The sequence below is a fragment of the Erinaceus europaeus genome, chromosome 18 (genome assembly GCF_950295315.1).
Source record: "Erinaceus europaeus chromosome 18, mEriEur2.1, whole genome shotgun sequence".
NCBI lineage: Eukaryota > Metazoa > Chordata > Mammalia > Eulipotyphla > Erinaceidae > Erinaceus > Erinaceus europaeus.
In genome coordinates this window covers 59925500-59944851 of record NC_080179.1, presented here as the reverse complement: position 1 = coordinate 59944851, position 19352 = coordinate 59925500, and the positions used below count along the sequence as shown (strand labels likewise).

Below are 19352 nucleotides of genomic sequence, written 5' to 3'. Positions count from 1 at the left end.
TTTTGAATTTCTGACTTTGAATTCTATCAGTGACCTGAAGGCTGTTCCTCCCATGGCAGCCATGGCAAACGGGGATATTTCTGAGGCTGTGTGCCAGCACTCTATCAGGTGCTGAGGTATTGCTAGAACAGCAGGTATCTGAAGGTCAAAATTAAGGTAGTTCTCAAAACAGTAATCCTGTGTTCCTTTTGAAGACAGAGATTACTAACAACAGTTTAAAGGCAAAGTCAGTAGTTTTAATTATCCTAGGTAATTTCTAAGTCAGGGGAATCTTACCTTAGGGTGTCCTAACACTTGGAGCAGGTCAGGACTTGTAACCACAATATTGTAAATATTCAATGAATAGGGTCTTATTTTTTTATACTAAGCTAGCAATCAGAATTTTCTGATTATACATAATTAAATCAACCAACTTCTATGTCTTCATGATTTTTAGATAACCCCAGATACATTCGAGCTATTTCAAAAAAATGGGCAGAATAGACACCTTGCATTGACTTTAGAACCTGTCTGTGTAACTTAAACACTGTGGTTTTCAACCCTGGATTTTGTTGAGACTGCTGTTTCATCTTAGAGTCTCATGTGTTTTTACAGTGGATACTTGTTTCTGTTATTTGAAATAGCCAGGATAAAACTCTGTTGTTTTAATAATTGGGCCAATGATAAAATGCAGTGATGGCAATCTCTCTGGACAAAACTAAATAAATAAAGACAGACTATAGAACAGCAGATTAGATCAGATAAAACTCTTTATTTTGGAGACAACTACAGCTTGCATGTAGAAATAGCATTTGAAGGAGTCGGGCGGTAGAACAGCGGGTTAAGCGTACATGGCACAAGGCACAAGGACCAGCATAAGGATCCCTGTTGGAGCCCCTCGCTCCCTACTTGCAGGGGAGTCGCTTCACAGGTGGTGAAGTAGGTCTGCAGGTGTCTATCTTTCTCTCCCCTTCTCTGTTTTCCCTTCCTCTCTCCTTTCTCTCTGTCTTATCCAACAATGATGACATCAGTAACAACAATAATAATAGCTACAATAGTAACAAAAAGACAACAAGATCAAAAAATGGAAACTAAATATAAAAAAGAGAAAAAAAAGAAATAGCATTTGAACTGAGTCTATAAACTCATATTCTTGTCCATTAATCAGATTATGAAAGTAGACATCTGTGGAGATAAAGACTTCACATCGGGAACATAAACAGAGGGCATGTACAAAATGACATAGAGATGCTTAGAAATTATTTTAGAAATTTATAAATAATATCAATTCTACATTAACCAGCTAACTGAGGAAATAGGGGAAATAGAAAGGCACAGATAAATCATGGCTCAACCCTCATTAAGCACAACTGTGATACAAGGTTAATATTCTGTACAAATATCTTTAATTCAATTGTGCAAATGGGAGCAAAATCCCTGTAGTTCTTTATGTTTCATTATTTCCTTTTCTACTGGTTCTAATAAAAACAGTCCTGGTTAACATCAATTTTCATTAACTAAACTGTAAGTTTCATTTCCAAAGTTTCCAGCAATCAGTTGTTTGGAACTGCCTTGTTTTTGCCAGCTAACTCCTTCCTCTCAATACCCTTCTCCTTCATCATTGCAGAATTCCTAGTTCACTAGCAACACAGCCAAACCATCAACTGGGAAATTAAATTACCTGCCAGTCTCAGGTTATTAACCCTAGACTACACCCTCAGCTCTCAATGAGGCAAGCCTCTCAGTGTAACAGCAAATGGAAAGAGTTTAGAGCCGTGTCTATCAATTCAAGGTCACAGTGTCTTCAGAGCAAATTCTGGGCTTTGTTCTGCTGTGTTTTTCATCCTACCTTCACTCTCCTTTTCCATATTTTTAAGAAATTTTGAAAAGAAGTGTGGGGAAATGCAGAACAAAGGTACTTCTAGTTTCATCGCTGCCATAAAAATACTTTCCTGCATAGTGCTTCAGACAGTTTTTGGAGATTATTTTGAACAGAAGAACAGATGAGAAGCTAACAGATTGCTGTCAGCAATATTGGCTTGTCCAAGTGGAAAGATGTTCCTGATCTGTAGTAGGAACAGTATAAAAATGTAACAATTTCTATAAAATTATAAATAATGGCCCCATTCAAATATGTAGATATTTCTATTAATGATCATTTTAATATTTGTCCTTACAAATTAGTTATCCTTTGCATATTTTTGCCACCTTTTTTTTGGCCATATAGTGATCAACTGACCCCTGGAAAATTGAAAGCTTACTACAGTTCAGTATTTCTGGAACATGGAACACTAGGGGCAGTAAGAGATCTGGCAGTGAAACATTAAGCAACATCAAATCATGGATGGCTTTTGTGTGGCATGTTAAAAGGTCTGGCAGGGGGAGGCCATTGGAGAGTTTTTAAACAACAGTGACCTGCTCAGATTTGCATTTTGGAAAGATTATGCCAGTGTTTCCTATCAATAGTGACTGACAATAGAATGAGAAGTCATGGTACCCTGAGTTAAGTAGTTTCAGTGGGACTGAAAAGGGCAAAACATACTTCTGAGGTAATAGGAGTAAAAAATTAAATAAACTCACTTCAACTAATAGACTTCTGGGAGAAGTAGTGAAGGTGGGAAAAGCTGCTACATTGTCTGGATACTATGTTTTATAAATGAGTAGTATACATGCATCTTACCTCAGAATGTTGTGACCAAATACTGCATTAACTTCCCAGTGTTTGGGAGACAGGGAAGTTCAAGATCAAGGTACCAGAGGATTCAGTTTTTACTAAGAGTCTGTTTCCTAATTCACAGACAGCTTCTCCTCATTATGTGGTGAAAGGAATGAGAGATCTCTAGGATGTCTGTTATTCTACTGAAGAGGGCTACTTATTTGCTAAGTGATTACCCCCCCAAGTATAATGTATTTCAGAACATGTTTAAACATATACATTTGGAGGAGACATAAATATTAAATATTAATATTAAGGGTGAAATTAAAATTCTCACATGCAGTTGGATACATGAATGCATGATTAAGTAGATGCTGTGACAAAAGATTGCAATTGTTTAACTATTCAATGATATCTAGCTATTCAATTCCTCTACTCTCTCTCTTCAATTTTGCAAGTAGTAGACACAATCTTAACTTTTTTTTTGCTTTCTTTTGATCTTTTTCCATATATATTGACATTTTTAAAAAATATGTACAGATTTTGAGGGGGTAGAATACATTTCTTTTTTTCTTTCTTTTTCTTTTCTTTTTTTTTTTTTTTTACCAGAGCACTACTGAGCTCTGGCTTATGGTGGTGCGGGGGATTGAACCTGGAACTTAACTAAGCCTCAGGCATGAGAGTCTGTTTGCATAACCATTATGCTATCTACCCCCGCCCAGAATAAATTTCATACTTGGTGTCAGGCCCTAGATTCATTTCTGCCATCACACCGATGCATCCTGGACAGTACAGGGAGGAATCTATCGATGGTAGAGTGGTTTTTTAGTGTCATTTCTTGATTCCCTCTCTTCCACTCTCTCTCTTTCTTTACTAGTATAGAATCAAAATTGGGCCAGGAGACAGATTGGTGCTGTTATATGTACACAGGACATTATTTTCAATCCGTTGCACTGATTTAAAATGAAATGTATCAAGGTAATACTTTTATAATATTTTTGACTTGGTACTATGGGAACTGAAGATACAGAGCTTTTGAGCCCTCTTGCTAAAGCATATTTTTCCTGAAATTATCTGATTTTCTGTTTCAGTAAGGATAGTCTACTTTCTAGGTTTGCTTTTGTCATCCTTGACTCTCTACTGACCAATTCGTTTTTTTGGGGGGGTGGGGGGGTTAGTGGTTTACAGTGCAGTTGTAGAAATATAGATAAAATTACTCATCCTCTCATGCATCCAGAGATAGGATTTCAAGGTTCCCTCTGACTACTCCTTCCCTCTCCTTTCCAGAGTCTTTTGCTTTGGTATAATACACCACATGCAGCCCAAGTTGTATTTTGTGTTTTCCTTCTCTATCCTTATTTCTTAAGTTCTATTTATAAATGAGATTATTCAGTATTCTTATTTCTCTTTGTTGTATCATCTTGGATTGAACTTGAAGATGTCATGTTATATAAGATAATCCAAAAAGTTCAGCTCATCATTTTTAACAGCTGAGTAATATATATAATTTTCTTATCCATTCATCTTTCATTTTTCCATCTGGTTTGCTTCTGAGTTCTGGCTACTACAAATTATGATGCTATGAAGGTAAGCATACATAGATCTCTTCTTATCCTTGTTTTTTGTTTCCTTTGGGTATATCCCCAGAAGAGAGATTTCTGGGACATAGGGTAGGTTCATTTCCAATGTTCTAAGAAATCTCCAGAATTTTCTATAAGGCTTGGACCTATTTACATTCCCACCAGCAGTGGACAAGTGTTCCTTTACCCCCATATTCTCTCCAACAGTTGTTGTTTCTACTCTTTCTGATATATAACATTATCATGGGTAAAAAGTAATATGTTGTTGTCTTTATTTTCATTTCCCTGATACTAAGTGACTTTGAATACCTTTTTATATGCATGTTGGCCCTCTTGATCTCTTCCTCAGTGAAGTGTCTGTAGTGGGGTTGTTTGTCTTTTTGGTGCTAAATTTACTGAGTTCTTTTTGTGTTTTGGTTATTAGTCCTTCATCTGAGGTATGTTGAATAAAGATTTTCTCCCATTCTATATGGTGTCTTTCTCTTGGGGGAGTGGTACTTTCTGATGTGCAAGAAGCTTTTCAGGTTGATGTAGTTCCATTGCTTTATTTTTACTTTTGTTTTTTATTTGCTGCTGAACTTGAGTCTTTGAAGACATTTCTGGAATATAGATAGTAAAGTGTTCTGCCAATGTTTCCTTCTATGTATTTGATAGTTTCTGATCTAATGTCCATGCCATAGATCTACTTGGAGTTGACTTTTTAAATTATTGATCTAATAATGGATTTCAAATCAAAAGATTACAGAGAAATAGTTCCATACTGTACCCATCATCACAGTTCTTACCCCTCCCTCCCACTGACTCTCCACCCTCTCCTCACAGACAACCATCATAGTTTTCATAAAGTTCTAGCAACAGTTTGACATTATTTTTTCCCCATTTCTAACAAGTTCATGAGTATCAGTTTATTATATTGCATATATGAGCAAAAACATCTGGTAGTTTTCCTTTAGAGACATACAGGTCAGTTGGGAACAGATGTCATTTATAACAAGAGTCCACGAATACCAACACCAAATCGAAGAGCCTCAAAGTTCTTCATCATAATATATGATGAAGAATGATAAAAGACCATTAAAAAAAGTTATAAGGAAGATTAAAAAGTACTATAGAAAATATGACCTCATTTTAAACATAGAAAACTATGCATATAAGTGTGTTATATATAAAAGTATATTTACAATTTTTACATAAACATTATATATAAATGTATCAGAGTCTTTTTAATAGTATTTATTTCACCATTCTTTGCTTAAAAAATTTATCCATTTCTTTCTCCCATTTCAAGCTTTAAGTTTCTTACATATTTCTATGACTCTGTTTTAATGTGAATCAACTTGTTAAGTGTTAAATGGTCCTTGTTTCTCTCGCTGTGGTACTCCATTCAATCTCTTGCAAGGAAGGTCTGATAACAGCAAATTTCTTTAGTCTTTGTATATCTGGTACTGTTTTAATTGCTTCTTCATATTAGAATGATACTCTTGCAGGGTAAAGAATTTGTGGATGACAGTTGCTTTTAAAACCTGGAATTAGGGATTTGGATTCCAGGTAGCACAGCGGGCTAAGCGTAGGTGACACAAAGCCCAAGGACCGGCTTAAGGATCCGGGTTCGAGCCCCCAGCTCCTCACCAACAGTGGGAGTCACTTCACAGGTGGTGAAGCAGGTCTGAAGGAGTCTATCTTTCTCTCCCCCTCTCTGTCTTCCATTCCTCTCTCCATTTCTCTCTATCCTATCCAACAATGATGACATAAGTAACAACAATAATAATAACTACAACAACAATAAAACAACAAGAGCAACAAAGGGTGGGTAAAAAAGAAAAGAAAAAAATGCCTTGACTATACCATTCCACTCTCTCCTGGCCTCTGTGGTTTCTGCAGAAAAATCTGATTTGAGTCTGACTTACTGCTTTTATAAGTTCCATTTTTCTTTCCCCTGGAAGCTTATTTTTTTTTCTTTGTCCTTGATTTTTGAGTTTCATAATAATGTCTGTTGTAATAGGTCTACTTGGGTTTAATTTTGGAGTTTAAATTTTGGAGTTTTCTCTGATTCCTGAATATTTACATCCTGACCAAACCCCAAAGTTGGATTTTTTTTCCTGCTATTATTTCTTTGAATTGGTTTCTGTTCTCTTCTCTCTCTCTCTCTTCTTTTGTGTCTCCTATAATTCTTATATTTGTAGTTGTAGTGTTTTATCTCTTGGAGAGTTGCCTCCTTTTTTCTAAACTTTTTTTTTTTTCTTTCCTACTTTGGAGTCAAAGAGTGTGGTCAGTTTGTCTTCTATTTCTAATGTTCTTTCTTCTACATGGGTAAGTCTACTTTTTAAAAAGTACTTACTATTTAATATTGGAATATATTCAGAGTATACTTCCCACCATGTAACTCTGTTTTCAAGTATTTTACCTTCTTACCAAGTAACTTTTTGAAATCATAAATTCCTTTCCTTATGTAGGTCAGGGCTTTGCGCCATGTGCACTTAACCTGCTGTGCTACCACCCTGCTCCCATAAATTTCTTTCCTAATCCATTCTTTTTGTTGTTTTTTTTTTCGTATTAAGTTGAGAACTTCAAATTTCCTGAAAAGATAGTTCCTAATGTCTTTCTCTTTTAGATCTATATCATTAAATGCCTGGCCATCTTGATTTTTCCATTGTTGGATTTTTCAAGGTTTTACCCATCTTTTCTTGTTTCTGTTGTTGGCCAGGAGGTGACTCTGGGTTCTGCTTTGTATATAAGTTGTGGGGAGAGTTTTCAAGAAGTGGTATCTCCGCTTTACAACTGATTCCTGTAAGTGGGAACTCTGCTGTGAGCTCCAAGTCTCTCTTCTCTCCTTTAGGGCAGTCTGATCCCATTCACCAGGATCTCTATGGCAGTTGGGACACCTTACAGTTGACTTCCTTCTTCTGCCACAAGTGTACAGAGTTCCATTCCCTGGTTGCTCCAGATGGTTCCCTGGGTCTTACTTAAAAGCCTGTGGCTTCTACAGCTTTGAACAGCAGTTCTAAGCTTTTTTTTTTTTTTTTAAACCACTTGGTTCCTAAGAAGTTGTATAGGCTTTTCAGTTTGCAGCATGGATTAAAAACAACCGCATATGTGGCGTTCACTGGCAAGGCATTGCTGTGTTTCTCCTTGAGTCTTTCTCCTGTCCATTTCTGTTCCTGCTGTCCACATACAATCACAAACCTTTAGCTGGTGAAGTTCCTTTCTTTACCAGAAATCCCAGATGTTCTCTGATAAAATTAGTTGAGTTACTTTGCTGTAATATTTGTTTTCTGGGGAAAACCCAACTTTCAGTGACTGGAGTGTTACAGCTCTGTCCGAGAAGTCTGGAGCTGACTTTTCTGTAAGGTGAGAAGGGGTGGTTCAATTTAATTTGTCTGCATGTTTCAACCCAGTTTTCCCAACACCACTTGTTGAAAGACTCCTTTCTTCACTTAATGTTTTGGGCTCTCTTGTCAAAAATGAGATTTTGAGGTTTGTTTCTGGGCTCTCAATTCTGCTTCACTAATCTATGTAACTATTTTGGTTTAAGTACCAAATAAGTTTAATTACAGTATCTCTGTAGTATAGTTTGAGTTTAGGAAGTATGATGCCTCCTGTCGTATTCTTTTTTCTCAGTATTACTTTGCCAATCCTAGGTATTTTCTGATTCTTTCCTTGGCTTTGTTCTATTCCTTTAAGGAAATTTGTTGGTACTTTGATGGAAATTACAGAATAGGATTGACCAATACTTTAAATTTACACTAAAGGACTCCTTTTTGCTTATCTTTGCTGAGTATTTTTAAAGGTGTGGTGATGTATTAATATGTGGCTTTCTATTAGTTGTTCACCCTTTGTAAACTTTGAGTAAAAGGTTAGTGATATCATGAATAAAAATGTCTTCATAATCATCCATTTTAAGTCTTGCTCTCCCATATTGCTTAAAGGCTAGAATCAAGGACATTTGTAGTTTTAATGGGGAAAGATGATGTTCTTTGATTTGTAATCAAATAAAAATCACATTCTAGGTTATACCTGTATTTGCCTATTTCCTCATATCCATATCTCCAAATACTATCTTTTGCATATCATTTATATGTTCCTTTTCTTTTATTTACTATATGAGTGGATATAATATTTACCTATAAACTTGTTTTGATTCAGAAAGAGAATAATTCTGATTAATGACATTAATTTTACTTTTTTCATAATGCCTGAAATTAAGCTGTGGCTCACTCATTTCTTTAAGTCAAAATGTTCTTTAATTTGTACCTTAAAGGTAAAGACTGAATTTTTTCCATAAATAGTTGAATAGCCTCACTCACTAACTTCTGGATTGAAACAAATGTGTTCTCAATAAAAAAGTCTAAATTGTTTAAGAACTTAGGAAGTATGCGCTGTAATTTAAATAATTTAATTAATAATAATTTAAATAACAGCTTATGCCTTTTACTCTATGAAAGAGGCTATAGATGGAGTGTATTCTTTATCTCTGAAATAAAAATAGAAATAGTTTTGATATGGCATTTAGGAATACCATAATAACAAAAACCCAGTTTTCACTGCAGTGTTAATTTTCTGTTTGTCATGACTATTTTAATCTGTATTAGCAGTCAGTGCTCATTTAAAAAATTGTTAAGACGGGAGCATATAAAATGCAAAACATTTGAAAAGTTTTTATAACTGTAAAAAATCCAATAGTGAAAAATACAAATAAATGAAAGCATACATTCTTAGAACAGAAAATTTAAGAACAATAACTTTTTTGTAGTTTTTTAGCTACCTTGATAGATTTTGTCACTCATTTATAAGTAAATTAATGTGTTTATACTTAAATGTATAAATGTCAAAGCCTGTATCCATGTTGCCTTTATTTATATTATGTCTTTTTTAAAGAAAAAGAAAAGTCAGAAACAAAATCAGCTATTGGAGAGGGAGGAAGAGAAAGTAAACAATACAATGTAATTATGCTTTGTACTTTTAAAAGTAAAAAAAAAATGATTTCAATAGAACAAAGTAATCAGAAAGCATTACAGATTAAGTAATTATTTATTATTTAATAATAAGATGATTATCTTTTTCTTAAAAAAACATTTTTTTTTCATTTTCACAGATAAGAAACTGTGGTGGGCAGACCAAAGCTTAGCTCAGCTGGGAACCTGCAGCAAAAGAGATGGAAGAAACCCCACTGTCCTACGGAATAAGACTTCTGGGGTTGTTCATATGAAAGTGTATGATAAAGAAGCACAGCAAGGTGAGTTATATTGTAACATTTTGAATACATAATATTTTTTTATCATTTTACTTTCTTATTTCAGTAGTTGAAGTGCTCTAGTTTTGCTTCTTAAAAAAAAAAAAAGGAGAAAATGCTACTTAATACTGTAAGCGAAAAGCGAATTGCCTTTAGCATAAGGCATATAATGAACTTTCAAAACACTGGCAAAGCAGCTCAAGGGATCTTAATTTACCAAGACCTTCAAAGAGTTCTAATTCAGTTATTGATTAAAATATATCTAAAAATAAGAATAAAAAAACTAAACTAAATATATACAATATGTAAGTAAGCCCCCAAACTGAATGGACTAGGGGACTTCAGATTAACAGTATCAACATATGAATTTCATCCCAAATCACTACATTGCTTGGCTCTAAGCATTTTGCTTTTTTGTTTTTGTGTGTCTAAATGGTGTGCAGTGAAATGGAGTGAGAGAACAAACAGATGGTTTACAGAGGTAGACTTGTCACAATGCCCAATCAGAGATGCCAGCCAGGATAGCCCCACACCTGCTAGTCCTTGTTTAGTTTTTGCTTCATGATCTATGATTTTAGCAGATAGTCTTCTCTAGAATTTTTTTTCTGTTTATACTTTCTTTTGTCTCTGCTGTCGAAATTCTTAGTTCCTTATGCCTTTCTTCAGAATATCTGTACAATTTTTATATAATTTCTGTCTATTAGGCTTTGGGCTTGTCAACCAAAGCAAATAGTATGATTAAGAATGGAAAATTAAGGTCATCACTAAATCTAAAGACTTGTGACACTCATCAAGCAGATCAGATTTACTGATGGCGTTGAGAGCCACACTTACTCATCCATTAGAAGGCAAAGCCAAGAACACACTCAAAGTTGCCTACCCTGTAAACAATATGGAACAGAATGTCATCTAGAATCCTTTTAGGAAGAAAGAGCTGAAACTGTACTTTCAATAGAGAAAAAAAAAGAAAAAATCATTTATCTAGAAAAACATCTGCAGTGATTGCTGAGTTCCTTGTATTGCGAAAAGATGTATTTATTCTATGACACATTTTTTTCCCTGTTTATATCAGTGAACAGGGTGCTTTTCCTAATTCAGCAAACCCAAAGAAATAATTTTACTGGAATTCAAATCACGAGGAATAGATTATGTAAGTGGAAATAAAATACTGGTGCTGAGTAAGTAAATGATCATGGGACTTTATTGAACTTCAGTGCAACCTATTTATTTAGTGAACTATGATAAATTTTAGTTCACAGTCAAAACAGAATATCTGGAAACACATAACATACACACAGGAATATTATATTTCTAAAGATCATTGAAATTCACTTATTCAACATGAAAATACAAGCACATTGCTTGAAACTGTAAATTAATATATTTGATTTCTAGATCTAGTTCTGTAACTTTCTATAAGGAAAAGGAAAGACGCTATCGTGTTTAATTCACTTTGCTATGTTAATAGAATCCCTCATATCTTTTGAAGGCTTGCTTTTCTAGTTATGGTTGAGTAGTCCACATACTAAACAAATTGACAAGGACCTCTCACATTTAGAAACAACTGGTATAATATGACTAAGCCTAAAATTCAGGGAAAATACCACTTTTACTAGAAGAATATGCTGATATAAGCATCCTTATTCAAGACAATCCCATTAACAGAATCACAGCAGGTAACTTAAAAGCCCCATTAGTGTGAAATATGAGCAATTTAAGACTATTTAAGGTGTTAATATTACTACCTCTTTGGATTTCAAAGTACAATTAGCTACTTCATGTATCACTTTTGACATAGATCACTGAAGAGTAGAGACTTCTCATTAGTCAAGTGGACTTTCTAGCTCCACTACAGATCTGAGTATGAGATATGAACAATGTTATCATTACAAAATGTTGAGTCTGGGTAATAGTTCTATCTACCAATAAACTCAGTTATTTAAAATTTGTTTATGAATGAGAGAATGATGAAGAGAGAGAAAGAGAGGTGAGAGAGAGATAGAGATATATAGAGAGAGATACCATATAGCACCACTCTGCCGTATGAGGTGTGAATACAGTGACTAAACCCTTTGCCATGGCAAGCAAGGCATAAAGATAGTCTACTTCTGAGTCATCTGGTGGACCGCTAGATTATTACTCTTAGAAGTAAATTTCCTATTATTTCTACATAAATCTACATTTTTAAGCAAAGATTATTTTTAAGAACAATGCAATATGTTGCTACTATCACAATTTTTAAAAAATGTACAGACAGAAGAAGTTCCTTTTAATTCCTTTTACACACTTTCATCGTATCAGGTTTTCATGACTCCTTGTGTTTAAGTTTCTATTAATTCTTTTCTATTAATTCACTCTTTCCTAATTTATCTGTTTATTGTCTTGTTTCTTCAATTCTCTTGTTTTGCCTTCTCTGCATGTTATATTTTATGGACTTTATTATTTACCATTATTTTTCAGTCTTTTCCCACTTTTTCCATTTATTGTGATAGAATAAATCTACCTGTAAATATGATTTATAGATTTCCATTGCTTTGATATGCATTCACATATTTTCTGTAAAATGCAATATGCAACACATTCAATATAGAATTGTTGCAAGTCTATAATTATTGTCTCATTGTTAAAATATCAGGGTTCTGATATTTTATCTCTTACAAGTCAACCTGAAGAAAGAGGAAGATGCAGCTCAGATCTTAAGATTTTCAGAAGTTAGATATGGTCATACATAAGATGAAGTTCAGCTTTAAATGAACTGGTAGCTGTAGCAAATGTGGTAGAACTCCTGATGAGAAATCTCCCAAGTTGAGTATTTCACACTTCAAAAGTAACAGAACTCACGGCAGGTTTGAGCAATTAAATCCCATCAGACTGTCTTGAGTTCAAGAACTGAGAAATAATGAGCTACAGTGGCATTTTAAATTTCCCATAGAGTACTATTGATATATAGCTTTCATCATGCTTTGTAATTCTCACTGGATTTATTGTACTTTGTATCAAAGCTTGAATATCCAGTAAGTGGCATTGCATGCCATAGAACAGTACAAAATGTTGTAAAAATCAGATATGTAATGAACCTTCTAGGTAAGATTGTAAATTTCTTAACTGCATGCTACCAGCTTTAGTTAGCACATAGGGTCTAGTAAATTCATAAGCATATCTTTATGGGATGCCTACCTAGGATGGCCTGACTAGTATTTGCCATTGCTACTACACAGGAATAAGGAGAATCTGTTTGTCAATTAACCATCTGACTCTTCTGAGTGTGTTTTAAATATATTTGGGATGAATTATACACCTAGGAGTGGCAAAAATTACATATTTTCTTTAAGATAATTAAGTAAATGACTGCATGTTTGTCTCCTTTCTTTTATTGACATTATCTTTTATTTGATATGGTAATATATTTAACAGCAAACTATTTAGATGAACTATTCCTGAAAGGTAACTGTGGAATGAAAGTGAAATTTAGAAGGCAAAATAGAAAATTTTTCATTTTTTTATCTGAAAATATTATAGAGGTCTATGACAACATTCATGACAAACCAATTTTCTTTTGGTTTTTTTTGTAACTATGAAAATTTCCATTTACTTTAATTAAAGCATAAAGTATGCATTTTTAAATTTTATAGAGATACTTAGCAAATAATATCATGAAGTTTAAGATGTTGTATTGATACATTTATACTACAATGCAATTACCATTGTAACTTCACCTAGTAATTCTGTTTTATCATGTAGTTATTTCTTTGCCTGGTAGAAACAATTAAGATTCAAGTTCTTCTAAACTTTGACTTGTATTCAGAGGTAAATTGATGGTACGTATTATATTCTTAACTCACTACAAAGGACATTAGCTATCCATTTACTTTTTTAAATTTTTTAAAAATATTTATTTATTCCCTTTTGTTGCCCTTGTTTTTTTATTGTTGTAGCTATTATTGAGGTCGTCGATGCTGGATAGGACATAGAGAAGTGGAGAGAGAAGTGGAAGACAGAGAAGGAGAGAGAAAGATAGACACTGCACACCTGCTTCACTGCCTGTGAGGCAACTCCCTGCAGGTGGAGAGCAGGGGGCTCAAACCGGGGTTCTTACACTGGTCCTTGTGCTTTGCGCATCCATTTACTTTTTATGGAAGAACAGAATTCAACCATCATCTACTACTTCAAATTATACAAGAGAATAAATTTTGAGAGTAGGCATCAGGAAGTGACTCAGCAAGTAGTGTGCAGGACTTCATAAATGAGGCCTGGGTTTCATACCATGGTTTGTATATGTTAAATAGTGATCTAAACACTCTTCTCTTTACCTCTGTCTCACTCTCTCATGAAATAAAAACATTATTTTTAAAATGAAAAAAAGAAATAATACTAACCATCTAACCAGCTGCGCATAAAAATCAAGTTAGCTTAAGTATTTGCTCAAATGACTGACAATGAATATTTTTATTTTTCTTAAAATTTTCTTTGTTTTCTTTCCACATAGGTAGCAATTCCTGCCAACTAAATAATGGTGGATGTTCTCAACTTTGTTTGCCAACATCTGAAACCACAAGAAGCTGTGTGTGTACTGTGGGGTATTATCTGCAAAAAAACCGCATGTCATGTCAAGGTATAAGGTTGTTTTTTTTTAAATCATATTCTAATTTAATTACTTCATTCATGCAAATTTTGGACAATGAAAAGTCAATTAAATTTTTAAAGTAATTTTTATCATAATAATTACACACTTCCAAGTCTCATATATGCAGAATTTTTAAAAATTCTACTAGTGATTTAATATTGATCTACAAAATTATGAGATAACGGGGTACACATGTGTTTATCTTGATCTTGGAAAAGCAAGATACAAGCAGAGAATAAGCACACCTGTCTTTTTTTTTTGGTTGTTGTTGTTCTGTTTTCTTTTGTTTTGTACTATTTTAATCTGATTTTTCTGTTTAAGGTGATTTAATAAGTCTATTAGAAAAATAGCCGTGATAAAATTATCTGGAATAATATCTTAGTTCAACTTTCATTATCACACATAAGCAAATGGATGCTTACGGTTTAAGGAAAACAACACACATTTTTGTTACAAGTTCACTGGTGCTTCTTAAAATTATTTACCTCAATGTTCATGAAATTACAGTTCCCAGACAAGTAGCCCCATCATATCCTGAAAATTTCAAAGCAATTCAGATTTCCAAATTCTGGAGTGAAGTCCATTGCTCTGTGTTTTAACAGGGCCTCCATGAATTTCTGAACAATGCTACCATTTATGAACTTCTAATATCCTCCCCTTTCAACTAGGCAGAAGTATAGCACAGAATCTAAAAAAAAGGGCAAAAATAATATTTTAGGGGAAAAAAATAAGATAGTTTAAAATGGTACTAATGGGATGATTCCAATGTAATATATTCAGTTTGATGTTTTTTCCCATTTAGGTATAGAGTCATTTCTTATGTATTCTGTTCATGAAGGAATCAGAGGGATACCTCTGGAGCCAAATGATAAAATGGATGCATTGATGCCCATATCAGGAACTTCGTTTGCTGTGGGAATAGATTTCCATGCAGGTAAAACAGTTTAGTGATAATGTATATATTATATAATGCTATTATAAACAATGATGTTATATGTAATGTTTCCATTTGCTTTATTAAACCTGATGGAAAATTCCATCTGTATTCAGATGTCAAAGTCAGCAATAAGAAAGCAAATTAGAGAAGTTTTTTAAGCCTAACAAAAAGGTTCTAAACTTATTGGACCTGCAAAAAAATTACAAGTAAACCTTTCTTAAAGCATAGCATTTAAATCACAGTGTTAGAAATGCCAAGATTGGATATTTAGTTATTTCATTTTAATTTTTATCACTGTCATTTTCTAAATGACAATATTACTTTCTTCTAATTGTAAAAAAATATATTAAGAAACTATGATCTATTCAGTATTATATGCTAAAAGCATAATCTTGTTTAAAGTATTTTCAGGGTGCATTCTAAAACAGGTAGTAACATAAAAAATTCAAATAAGAATTATAAATGGTTGGGCTACTTAAAATATTTTTGAATGCAATACTTTTGAATATTATATTTATCTTGTCTTTTGTTATAGCTAACAGTAAAATAAATGACTGGACACTACATTGTGTTGTGATTAATATAAATGCAAGATTGTGAATTGACAGTAGACATTGTCAAGCTTATTTGAAGAAAATGCAATTTTTGTGCTAATTGCAGACATACTTTAAATAATAGTTTTGCTGCTTGCAATATTCAGATTGATTGTTACACATTTTATTGTTTAAACTCATATAAACAAAATTCTCACCTTTCATCCAATTACATTATATAATTTTACATTCATATTTTAGTTTGAAGTAAAAGTGTTCATGCATGTTCCCAGTATTTTTGCTGCTTGCAAAGAATTAACTTTATCTGATGTTGAGAAACAAATAATTCTTTAATTCATAATCTTAAAAAGAATTTTTAAACATCAGCACGTGGGTTTCTGGTAATAAGCTTATTTTGTCCCCAGCACTAATGCATTTTACTTAATCATGTATTAATGAAATTCTTGGCTACAAATTAATGAAACACTGGTGATCTTCACAAATGGCTCAAGGAATTTTTTTTTTTAATTATTTTGCACCAGATATATGGAATCGTACAGAGACAGTCTTCCTGATTTTCTTAAAAGAGCTTTTCCCCCAAAGTAAATAGAAAAAAAAAGCATGTTTTATTGAGTGATATGTTAATTTTCCAAAAGCATGCTGTGATTTTTTTTTTTTTATCAAACATGGTTGTTTGATAAGGCATCATTACTCATGGAGAGTTTAGTTTATATATGTTAAGTTGAATGTATCTTTCTTTTCCTTTAGGGCATCATCCTATAAATTTATAATGGAAAGTACCCAGAAACTCTATTTTGGGGCAGGGGTACTTCTGGTTGAAAGCACATGTTACCAAGTACAAGAACCTGGGTTCAAGCCCCTGGTCTCCATCTGCAAGGGGAAGTTGATTAATGGTAGAGCTACACGTCTCTTTCTTTTCTTCTCCATCCCTATCTCCTCTTACCCTCTAATTTTGCTCTGTCTTATTTAAAAAATTAATTTAAGTATATATCTATATGTATATATATATCTTATAGATATAGATATGAAAACCTTCACTACTATGTACTCAATTTTTTTTTAAATGATAGTTTACATATTTGATTTTTTATGTACCCTTGGTTTTTAGGGCTATAAATGTTTCAGAAACCCAGTTTTCACTTTGTAGCCACTAATACCAGTCTCGGTTCCCTTTGTTAATCTCAGTTTTGCAATTTAATTCCATAGTCTTCCTTGGACTTTGCTTTTTTTTTCCTTTATTTGTCTGTTGACCCCACCCCCAAGGCTGAGGGCATTCTATATATTCCTTTTATAATATTTTATTCATTTATTTAGTGAGAAATCAAGACATAACAGGGAGAGAGACATCTGTAGTGGTGTTTTTCCACTTCAGACACTTCCTATCTGCAAGTGGGTGCTGGGAGCTTGAACCCAGGTCTTTGTACACACTGTAATATTCTGTATATTATTCTCTATGTTCCTTCAGTATTTTATTTCTGGTTTAATTGTAATGTATTTCTTCAGCTGCTGCTTGTCTGAAAAGCAATCTATTCTTCCATCAAATCTGAAGAATAACCTAGCAGGGCTAAGTATTCTTGGACAGAATTCTTTTTCATGAAAAAAATTAAATATATCGAATATGACTTGTTAGTCCCTTCCAACCGTTAGAGTTATTATAAAGGAATCAGTTGATAGTCTTATGGTATTTCCTTTATAGGTTTTTTATTTTTCTCTAAGTGTCTTCTGAATCTTCTCTATTTTTCATCTTTGCCATTTTAAATAGTATGTACCTTGTTAAATTTCAAGATTAAGATTATTTTGAGCTCTTTAAACTTCTTGAATTTGAGGGTCTGCTTCCTTCTTAAATTTGGAGGGAATTCTCAGCTAATTTTCTTCAAATACTAACCTTGTCCCTTCTCTCTTCTCCTTACTGTACCTGTATAATGTGAATGACTTTCCTCATATATATATATATATATATATATATATATATATATATATATCACTAACAAAACCATAAGATAAGAGGGGTATAACTCCACATAATTTCCACCACCAGAACTCCATATCCCATCCCCTGCCTTGATAGCTTTCCTATTCTTTAACCATCTGAGAGTATGGACCCAAGGTCATGGTGGGGTGCAGAAGGTGAAAGGTCTGGCTTCTGTAATTGCTTCCCTGCTGAACATGGGTGTTGACAGGTCGATCCATACTCCCAGCCTGCCTCTCTCTATCTCTAGTGGAATGGAGTTCTGGGGAATTGGAACTCCAGGACACATTGGTAGGGTTGTCTGTCCAGGGAAGTCTGGTTGGCATCATGCTAGCCTCTGGAACCTGGTGGCTGAAAAGAGAGTTAACATATAAAGCCAAACGAATTGCTTGTATATTACCTTCATTTGTTCTTGTGACCTTTTCCATTTTTTTTTCTATCAAATCTTCTTACTTTGCACTTCTACTTTTTTTGTGTGTCTTCTTGAAAGTGTTCTCCCCTCTTGTGCTACTTAACCCAGTCCCTCTACAGAACTGTGAACACTGATAAAATACCTTTTATCATTTCTCAGAATTGACTGCAGTCTTCTTCCATAAATCTAACTTTCTTAGAACTGTAGCTCTGAAGTCTTCATATGAGTGCTACGGCTCTGTTGAACTTGGGATTTCCTTTAAGAAAATACATTGTATGTGTTTTTTTTTTTTCTGTTATGTTTGAGGCTCTATAAAGACCAGAGCCAGCAGTCTGTGTTTAACAGGGACCAAGAATTCATAGTCACATGTCCCTGACTAAAACTTTCTTGCCAGTGTTCTGCTAAACCAGATGTTTGAGGTTGTAGGTATTTCATGAAACTGACTAGAGGACTTTGGCAGTCTGAAATTATGTCATAATTTCTCTGTGGCTCTATCTGCAGAATCACGTTGCTGTGAGTACTGAGTTCTGCAATGGCTGCTTTCAGTTGATTGTTATTGCCTCCATGTTTTATAGTTTTTGTTTTCATCTTTTATTTATTTATTTATTTATTTTTATCACCACTGCTGTAAAGAGGTAGCTAATAGGAGTGGTAATGGCTGGAGCAAAAAGACCGTCAAGGCTGAACTGCAGCAGACAGCAGCAGTGGAGCTGCTGGCAGCAGCAAAAGAGGCCTAGCTGAGCCAGCTGGGCAGCTGCCACGGAGACAGGCAGGTGACCATAGGCAACAACATCAGAAGCCCTGCTAGAGAAAGAGGTATCAACAGAAGCAGTTGACTGAACCTAGTGGAGCCAGTAAGGGATATGAATGTAGCAGCTGGAATGAGGAGTTGATCTTTATCTTTACTATGAACATTTGTCTATCTTCCATGCCTGGACTTTGTTTTTGCTATTGTTTAGCTTTGGTGAACTTCATATTTTCTAACATGATCTCTTATAGTTCTGTGAAACTGAGTAAGTTAATTTTTCATTTCTTACTTTTTTGTTTTCACCACCAGGGTTATTGCTGGGGCTTGATGCCCACACTACTAATCTAGCCAGAAATTGAGAGGGATGGGGGTTATAGAGAGGGAGAGAGACAAAGAGACACCTGCAGCACTGCTTCATCACTCACAAAGCTTTCCGGAATCCTACAGATAGGGACTGAGGGCTTGAAGTGGGGTCCTTGCACATTGTAATATATGCACCCAACTGCTCACTCCCTCCCCCATAAATCAGTAATAAAATTTAAGATACATTGCTCACATTTCTACGTTTGACACGTATTAGCAGATGTGTGATTTTACTGAGTTTGGGTTTTAATAAATTAAAATCTCCAGTGAAGGGACTTTTTTGACCAGATGAAGCAATTC

General features: G+C 34.1%; 1 protein-coding gene across 1 annotated transcript in view; it reads left to right on the top strand.

Annotated features, from left to right (window-relative positions):
• LRP1B (LDL receptor related protein 1B) overlaps window positions 1-19352 on the top strand; it is a 1816831-nt gene that overhangs the window by 1225683 nt on the left and 571796 nt on the right. The window contains exons 33-35 of the mRNA XM_060178059.1: window positions 9308-9448; window positions 13932-14057; window positions 14872-15003. Coding sequence (XP_060034042.1) covers window positions 9308-9448; window positions 13932-14057; window positions 14872-15003 — 399 coding nt within the window. The remainder of the gene's footprint in view (window positions 1-9307; window positions 9449-13931; window positions 14058-14871; window positions 15004-19352) is intronic.